The sequence below is a fragment of the Oreochromis niloticus genome, linkage group LG7 (genome assembly GCF_001858045.2).
Source record: "Oreochromis niloticus isolate F11D_XX linkage group LG7, O_niloticus_UMD_NMBU, whole genome shotgun sequence".
Classification (NCBI taxonomy): domain Eukaryota; kingdom Metazoa; phylum Chordata; class Actinopteri; order Cichliformes; family Cichlidae; genus Oreochromis; species Oreochromis niloticus.
Genome location: NC_031972.2, coordinates 2,368,414 through 2,377,691, shown reverse-complemented (window position 1 = coordinate 2,377,691; position 9,278 = coordinate 2,368,414). Strand labels below are relative to the sequence as shown.

The following is a 9,278-nucleotide window of genomic DNA, read 5'->3' as shown; positions in this document are numbered from 1 at the left end:
GACATTACTGAAACTCTCTCACACACACTACTGAAAACCAAGAAGATTTCAATTGAACAGGAAGGTATTTTAGCTGCACAGGAAGGTGAGGAAAAACAAACGACACATTAATGCACAGCTAACACCGCGGTGATGTCTACAACAGTCTGTTAGAGGTATAATTGAAAAATCTTTTGCCTTCACCAGTGACTATCCAAACATTGTTGTAGGGTAGCAGCCTATTGCAACAAGTCGGGACATCCTGGCTATGCTAGCTGCCCGTATAATCTGGAAAGACTGTGACTGACAGTACCTCATCTACAATGAAATTACATCGGATCCTTGTCATTTTTTTACATACATTCTTTGTTTGAGGTGAGAACCAATGAAGAAGATGTTGAAAGATTTTTTACATGTGCTCTGCAATGTATTGAGGCGCTCCAAAATGAAAATTCGGACAATATCAGACAAGAGCGGCTTTATAGAGAGCTAGATGATCATACACGAACTCTATCAGAATTTCTTGCTGCTGTATCTCGATATGATCCTAATAATAGGGTTGCCACCAACCTACTAGGATCCTTGCATAGATGCTTTTGCAGCTTGCTACATGAATATGATGCTAGACAGAGATCTGCTTATGTGACCCTCAGATTGTTACCCCCAACCACTTTGAGTGGTCATCCTTGTCGGCCACGATACACTATATCTGCTGAACAGATTTCTCACTTTGTTTCCATTGGTATGACATGGCAGAGAATTGCATCATGCTTTGGAATAAGTCGAAGAACCCTGTACAGACACAGACAAACTTTGGGAGTTAAGCCATTAAGCTATGTGGATATTTCAAATCAAGAACTGAATGGCCTTGTGACGGATATCCTACAGAACACTCCAAATGCAGGGGAAGTATATATTCTTGGGAGTCTGAGATCTCGTGCCTTAAGAGTTCAACGTTGGAGGGTCAGACAAAGTCTACAGGAAGTGGATCCTATTGGACGTGCATTTAGACGTCGTCATGCGATAAGGCGAAGGATCTATAGCGTTCAGGCCCCCAACCACTTATGGTAAGTTCACTGGTTTGAAACAAATGTTCAGGCCTTGTGTTTAAAAGACAATACATCAAAATTAAAGGTCCTTCATTCAAAACATTACTGAAGTTAATCTATATGATCAGCATAAGGTAATAATAATAATTTTTAAAAAAGCAATAACCAAAAAAAACAGAAATTGCTTTAAGTATGTCTGTGAAGATTCTCAGTCATCCAGGTCATCGTAGTCAAAGGAGTTTGTGAAGAAAAGCGTCTGGACTTCTTTGAGTTGCTTGAAGACGTTTCACCTCTCATCCGAGAAGCTTCTTCAGTTCTAAGGTCAAATGGCCGAGAGTCCCAGATTTAAACCCAGTGGGAGTATCCCCCCCAAGGAGGGACAAAGGACCCCCTGGTGATCCTCTAATCACATGAGCCAAGGTGTGAAAGCGGGTGTGGGACCTAATCAGCCAGGGTTTCGGGTGAGCTCATTGTCAAACCTGGCCCCACCTCGTCATGTGAATTCCTGAGGTCAGATGGCCCAGGATGTGAGTGGGCGTTAAGGCGTCTGGGGAGGGAACTCAAAACTGGATTATAGATGGCAGACAGTTGGTGTCGTAAACCACCGCCTCTGTTCAAAGATGGTCGCTCACAGTGGACATAGATGGCCTTAAAGAAGTCCAGACGCTTTTCTTTGCAAACTCCTTTGACTGCTTTAAGTATGTTAAATATTTGGGGGGATTCATAGTGCATCAATGTAGATGTCGTATAATGTATATACTGCTGTGTTGTTTAATCCTTTATTTCACGTCACAATTTTAATCTCTAACATCGATTGTGCCAGGTAAATGTAGTGTGGAAAAAGACATTTTATGCCACTGTGTGTGTGTGTGTGTGTGTGTGTGTGTGTGTGTGTAAGCACGTGTGTGTGTGTGTGTGTGTGTGTGTGTGTGTGTGTGTGTGTGTGTGTGTGAGAGAGAGAGAGAGAGAGAGGTGTGGTGTTGTTGAAGTAAATGTACAAAATGGTACCTCTAGTTTTTGTTTAAGTGCAGGGTCAGGAATTCACTACTAAATAATATGAACAAACGAGGAACTGTAGTAATGCTTTCTGATCTCTCAACAGGCATTTTGACGGCAACCACAAGTTGATTAGATGGCGCTTGGTCCTGCATGGCTGTGTTGATGGCTTCAGCCGAACTATCATATACTTACGTTGCTTATCCAATAACAGAGCCTCAAGTGTCTTGTCATTATTTTTGGAAGGAATACAAAACTTTGGTTTGGTCATAATTCCAGATACTGACATCAACATAAATGAGACTGCAATGAACATAATTCAACACGTGAATCCATTAGAAAATGATGGAAATCGTGGAATAGATGTGTTTTCTTCACTTTTACACCTTCTACATTGAATTAAATATTTTGCAAAAAATAAAAAAATATAAAAAAAACATTTCAGAAAACATATCTGATCGAAACTAACATATTGAAACCATTTTCTTTAAAATGATAAAATGACAGCTCTGTTGTCAAACAGAAACTGACACAGGCAGAAGAATAAACAGACACAAAGACAACCAAATCAAAAACAGATGCACATACACATGAAATGAGTAAAGTGAGACAAATTTTGTATATTCAAACTCAACAATCTAAATAAACTTCTGAAGTGCTGTTAAACAATTGGTATCTACCTGTATTAATCCTGAAGAACAATCACTTCTTGTCAAACTGATGTCTTAAAACATCAATTTGACCGAGGCAGGTAAATTTGGAAATATTAAAACCTTAACAAGTTAATACTCAATACTCACTTTGAATCAGTAGAGAGACAAATACAAAAGAGAAACACGCAAACTCCTCCAGCATATTGTGTTCATACCCTGCCAAAGCCGTAAGTGTTACCTAATGCAAAATCAAACTTCTCCTTGAACAGCTGGTATGAAACATGTAGTGGCAGCCTAATGCAGTTAACACACGTGTTGGCAAGAGGGAAAATTGGTGTAGAAGAGAAGTCGTCGTCTCCTCTATGAATGAACTCAATCGAGGGTGCTGGAGAAAAGCCAATAGGTGGCACCGCAGTTGCTCCAGTTGCAAAGGCCAATATCTTCTGTAATTTGGAAGGTCCTTCTTCTTCTGCATAAAACAGAGAAGGAAAAAAGTGTTATAAGGTTATTTCACTCACTGACAACATAAATTGTCAGTGAGTATTAATCTAAAGCAAGAATCTTAATGACTGTTATTGCAATGACTATAGAGCATGCTTTTCATCTTTCAATAGTCTCAAAGAACTATGTAAAAATGTTACTACAACCAAGAGGGTAATGTGGTGTTATTGTTATACGAGTATGTTATTTAAAATAAAGATTTCAGAAATGCTAACCTATAAATCGTTACATCTATTTATTGTGCACTAAAGTGACAATTACCTTCTGCATCTTGGAGATAGTCTCTCCAGAAGGTAACAACCATCTCCTCGGCAGCTCTTCTGTTGCTTCCTTCTGGAGATAGATGAATGTTGAAAAGATCATCCACCTGGTCAGCAGTCAGCATATGTGTATAGCAGAACAGAGGGCGAAAGCTGTCTGGATGCCTTCTCATTTTGTCGAGAACCCCAAGAGTTTTCAGACCTTCACAAAATCTGGATAAACAGCACAAAGAAATTTTATTCAATAATTCTGCAATTTCATGCTTCTAAGTTAATTGTATATTATCAATTTGGCACAATCAATTATACTAGGTTATTAACTGACCATTTTGATTAATAGGTAAGATTTTTATCACCATTTTAATTAATCTGAAAAACACAGAATACCCAAATACCTTTGAAATGGACCTTGAACCCTGTGGATGACCTGAAACATGACAATGACATGTACCAGCAGATCCCTGTCTCTTAGTGAACGCAGAGGCCTCAGGCATCCTGCATTGGCCAAGCAATCAAGCAGAGGTTCTTTTGACTTCTCAAGGTCCTCAAGGGTTGTACTTTGAGATATCTAGCATCAGAAAGAGCAGAGGAAGGGCTTGTTATGGAAGTTACTTAGTAGTCTTATAACCTATTAGAAGGAACCCAGCCACTAGTGGTCTACACAATCACAATATGCCCAAGCATACATTGGAAGTCAAATGACTACACATATTTTTTTTAAATATGTTTACAATGTGCTTAAAAAAATAAGAAAATATACTCTTTTGTCTACCCTTATCTGCTGAGTCTTAGTTTAATACAGCAGCAACATATAAAAACTTGGCATTCAGCAATGGCCAGACTGATCCAGATAAACATTCCCTGCAAAAGAAAACTGGAACACAAACTATTTCAAATTCACTATAAGATTTATAAAATAAACATATAGAGACCTTTTTGACTTTTTCGAAGAGTTCCAGGTCAGCTTTGTCTTCCAGGGCTGGATTTGCTGAATTTCCAACCAGAAGAGAAAATACTGCTGGTGACAGAAAGTTAGGTGGTGGACCACCATGTACCAAGCTCACTGCAATGGCTCTGCCAGAGATGTAGTACCAGTCCCCTCTGAGAGCTGCAAAGCAGCAGAACAAAAGGAAAAGCAAAATTGTCAGTAATGTTGCCTGTAAAAATAAATATCAGTTAAACAGTTCCCACTATTAATGTTAGAAAAATAGGTAATTACCAGTACTGTCAAGAGCCAAGTTCTTGCAGTTTTCTTTCCCCTCAAACATGGCTGACCTGGCAATGGTGTCCATCAATAGTCTCAAGAATTCCCTCCTTGGCCAGCCTAAATCAACCCCTTCCTCATTTTTCCCCATATCATCTGAGAATTTCACACAGATCATCAAGTTGGGATCATAAGATAGCCTCTGAAAACACGCAAGGCTCCCTCCCACACAGCAGAGCGATTTATGTTAAATTTGCACTGCTGTTTTGTGCTAATTTTGCTTGATAGTTCCAGCAGTATCTCTTGAACAGGGACTTTTTCTGCACTAAAAAAAGAAAATAAAACAGAAAATAAAATATATCAGCCACGTAGTCATGTTACAGAATTCGAGAATATGCGTCACACTGATCATAGAGATTTAAAGCTTAAAAGTTTTATATTGATTTGACAATTCTGGAAAGCTATAATCATGTCTCAAACTCAAATTCTGTATGTTTGTTACTCACATCTGATTCTCCAAGCTCGCAATTATAGCTTGATTTAAATCCTCATCATCTGAAGAATCGCCAGAAAGTGATGCCACGAGAGTTAAATATGAAGAATAATCTTCATCACTAACACTGATGGCTGGGATGTCTTCACTTCTTGCATTGAAATCTCTGCTGTGACTGCTTGTGCTAGGTTTGTCATCACTTCTTGCCATGTAGCCTTCATCACAAATGCTGTTCCCATCACTTCCTTGCTTTGCTCGTCGCCTTTTACCAACACTCCTTCTAATACACTTGGTCCCAGTATCATCTTCTTCATCACTGCTAGTGCCAGGGTTATCACCTTTAACATGACTTCTTAACCTTGTAGTGACTTGGCTGCTCATGTCTTGTTGGATTTTTGAACTATCAACTTCAAAACAATCATCGTCACTGTCCTTATCAGTTGCACAACTGCTTAATGCTGATTTGGAGCTGATGTAAGAAGGATCTTTGTCTTCATCTGATTCACTCTTCAACAGAGAAAGACCAAAAACATATATCAAAAGCAAGTAATTATAGCTTATCTTAAAAAGATTAAAATAAGAAATATCCATATTGATTGCTCCCAAACACTTATTTTAAATAAATATATTCTATTTTGCTAGAAGCCCAATTGTTGACATGTTTTTTCCCAAATCGTGATTCTTTTTCATTCTTTTAGGAACTAATAAAAGTGTCCTTGATGGCCTTACATAGAGGGCTTTGGTTTTAAAAACCTTTAGGATCAGCATCCCATTCAGCTCCTGACCATCTTGGAGCTTTGGAGACACCAGCTTATTGCCACAAGCCATTAGAAACTCGAGGCTACAAAAAATAAATAGGGACAACAGCAATTGCTAATTAGTTAAATATTTTAAATATTAGTTAAATATTTTATTATATACTGTTCTGTGTGTTTGTGTGTGTGTGTGTGTGTGTGTGTGTGTGTGTGTGTGTGTGTGTGTTTGTGTGTATGCTGTTATGACTTTTAAATTCTACTGGTATAGTCCATATGTTTTAATAATGATGAATAATAATTTAAACTTCTTTACTTTGGTATATTATCTTTAAGTACAAGTCATTACATGGATACACACAGTAACAATAAACAATAGTATTTTACCTGACATCCTCTGGAATGCGTTCACCAAAGCTTTCCTTGATGTGTTTCACGACAGTTTGGTTGTCCCAGGTCTTCTGGAATTCAAAAGCATTGAGGATGTGCCCATGTTTGTGTAACCATAATTTTGAACCTTGTTTGCACACTACTCCCCATGATGGAGTTGGAAGTAGTATAACATCTTTGTTGAAATGGTCATGCTGCTGTGCCATAGCTCTGAAATATAAATATAACTATTAGATACCATAAACAACAGCAAGTGATAACTAATAATACTGAGATGCAGACAGCAGAACACTAACACAAAATTGTTGTAGTTAGGCAAACATAAGGGTTAATTTTATATATTGTATTGTATTCTGTATCTGCCTTGGTAGGGTGATAGTGAGTGGCAGTCTGTTATTAAATTAAATTAATTAATTTATATTAATTAAATAAATTACATTAAAATATTGGAAACTTTGCCATTATAGGAATATGTTACACTAAGGTATTGCAGTACATAGGAGCCAGACTTACAAACGCTTTGCGACAGCGCGTAAAAAAAAAAAGAACGAAATAAAATACTGTTGGTATTTTAAAATACAACACAGTGACAACATTGCGTGCAAGACACGGTAACTTTTGCGGGAATTTTTTGCAACTGACCCTGTGACATATGCAGTTCTGGGAGTTCGTTTCTTAATGTACAAAATATGGAATGGTAGATGGGATAAAGCAAGTCTGCAAACCGATTTACTAAGGCTTGATACAAAATGAACTCAGTGGTTTAGAAAATAGCGCGCCCGTAAAGCTAACTACACCTATGAGCTGTGCTGTTTTTCCCCATTTAGTAAATCTGGCCCTCAGTATAGTCTTAAATATCAGACTATTACATATGGCCCTATTTCAGGCAAGTGAATACAAACTCATTAAACTTTGTAACTACCTTTTTCTTCTGGTGCCTGATGTCCAGCTGCCGAAGCATTGCCGAGTTTGATAACGTGGTGCAGGTGCACATTCTCTCCTGACTGTAGACGTCACTGGCATGGGCAAGCTGCTACGCTGACGTGAGGGAAAGAGGGATGTTAAGTGACTATCCAGTCCGTCCACACAGGTACTTGCAACAGGTTGCTTCCCCACGACTGTCGCATTTAACAGAGTTCTGATGGTCTCTGCTGAGGCTAATATACTGTTGAGTAATGCGGCTGCTTCACTTAGGCTACTAGCAGGTTGCTGAGTAGACATCTATGTAGTGGTTTGAAGTGTACCAGTTTTTCCTTCACTTTCCTGGTCTGGACACAACTTCCTGTTCTACTGAAATGTCTTGGTTTTCAGTTGTGTGTGTGAGAGCGTTTCAGTAGTGCAGGGGTCGGCAACCTGTGGCTCTGGAGCCGCATGCGGCTCCGCGTGGTTTGGGCAAATAAATTAGAAGTATTTAGCTGAAGTGTATTTTATTTATGTTAGTTCTTTTTAACTCGTAGTTCTAAATTGGAAGATTATTGTGATATTGAAATATAAAAATAAAATTATATTCTATTATTTTTTCATCGCTCAAAATAAGCGTCACACTCGCGGAAGCCGGTATTCCCGCAGAAACGCCGTGCATTTATCGAGACTTTCAACCCCAGGTAGGCCAATTATGGATCTTCGGATCCACATTATGTCAGCAGCTGTTCTCCACCGTGAACTATGTTAAAGACAAACACCGTTCACGCCTGACAGATGACAGACAGCTTACAGTCCTGCGTAAACTGACTTCGTATAGCCCCGATTTGCGGACTCTGTGCGCAGAGGTTCAGGAGCAGAAGTCCCATTGTAAACAAATCACGGCAGACCCGACGATGTTTCCATGAGCATGCTTTTCAGCATCTCTTTATTGAGCACTTTTCACACACGGTTGCTGTACGCATACAGCCGGCTGTAGCTTTTCAGCTCACAGCTCGACATACACCACCAACAACACAACAGCACAGATAGCGCAGACTTTAAGGCGGCGAGGCGTGATTGCGGGTGTCGCTCAGGTGCGTCTGCCTCCCCTGCAGCGGCGCTGCAAACCACGCCCCGCCGCACGCATTAACCAGGTAAAATACATATTTAGGCAGAATTTTGCAAATATCTATTTTTCATTTTTCAGCAGCATAGTGCTTTTTTCCAATTATTTTTTAAGAGTCAGGTCAAGGCTCCAACAGCCCAAAGGCGATATAAGGGTGGCGGCTGACAACAGTTTTTGTTTGCTACATGGATCATTTTAGTTCAGGTTGGTGTCTTTCCTTTTGTTATATTTCTTTAAGAGTTCAAAATGTGTTGATTACAAAAATATAATTTAATTTTCTCTGTAGCACTTCATGGATTTCATAAGCAGCACACCTTAGTTGTTCACACACAGCACAAAGATAAAAAACAATATATACAGTGTTCTCTTCATTTTAGATGTCAAAAAGTATTTGCGGCTCCCAGAGTTTTCTTTTGCGTGGAAACCGGGTCCAAATGGCTCTTTGGGTGTAAAAGGTTGCAGACCCCTGGTGTAGTGTGTGTGAGAGCTGAAATTTCAGTAGTGTGTGTGAGAGCGTTTCAGTAGTGTGTGTGAGAGCTGAAATTTCAGTAGTGTGTGTGAGAGCGTTTCAGTTGTGTGTGTGAGAGCGTTTCAGTAGTGTGTGTGAGAGCGTTTCAGTAGTGTGTGTGAGAGCGTTTCAGTAGTGTGTGTGAGAGCGTTTCAGTAGTGTGTGTGAGAGCTGAAATTTCAGTAGTGTGTGTGAGAGCGTTTCAGTAGTGTGTGAGAGCGTTTCAGTAGTGTGTGAGAGAGCGTTTCAGTAGTGTGTGAGAGAGCGTTTCAGTAGTGTGTGTGAGAGCGTTTCAGTAGTGTGTGTGAGAGCGTTTCAGTAGTGTGTGAGAGAGCGTTTCAGTAGTGTGTGTGAGAGCGTTTCAGTAGTGTGTGTGTGTGAGAGCGTTTCAGTAGTGTGTGTGAGAGCGTTTCAGTAGTGTGTGTGAGAGCTAAAATTTCAGTATTGTGTGAGAGAGCGTTTCA

The 9,278-nt window shown here is 39.5% G+C and overlaps 2 protein-coding genes across 3 annotated transcripts; both read right to left on the bottom strand.

Annotated features, from left to right (window-relative positions):
• Positions 1-1,950: 1,950 nt before the first annotated feature.
• LOC109202775 (G2/M phase-specific E3 ubiquitin-protein ligase) lies at positions 1,951-4,767 on the bottom strand. 2 transcript variants are annotated; one of them, XM_019360895.2, is made up of 5 exons: positions 4,658-4,767; positions 4,371-4,546; positions 3,834-4,006; positions 3,440-3,651; positions 1,951-3,146 (listed from the first exon to the last, which is right to left on the bottom strand). In XM_019360895.2, exons 1-5 carry the CDS (start codon positions 4,728-4,730, stop codon positions 2,887-2,889), a joined length of 894 nt encoding a protein of 297 aa, XP_019216440.1. In that variant the 5' UTR covers positions 4,731-4,767; the 3' UTR covers positions 1,951-2,886. The 2 variants fall into 2 exon arrangements, with proteins under 2 accessions (XP_019216440.1, XP_025764287.1); XM_025908502.1 differs by having other exon boundaries at positions 1,951-3,143.
• Positions 4,768-4,794: 27 nt separating this feature from the next.
• LOC109202774 (uncharacterized) lies at positions 4,795-7,366 on the bottom strand. Its single transcript, XM_019360894.2, has 5 exons — positions 7,200-7,366; positions 6,275-6,487; positions 5,865-5,976; positions 5,149-5,642; positions 4,795-4,967 (listed from the first exon to the last, which is right to left on the bottom strand). The coding sequence occupies exons 1-5, from the start codon at positions 7,298-7,300 to the stop codon at positions 4,820-4,822; spliced, it is 1,068 nt and encodes a 355-aa protein (XP_019216439.1). The 5' UTR covers positions 7,301-7,366; the 3' UTR covers positions 4,795-4,819.
• Positions 7,367-9,278: the final 1,912 nt, after the last annotated feature.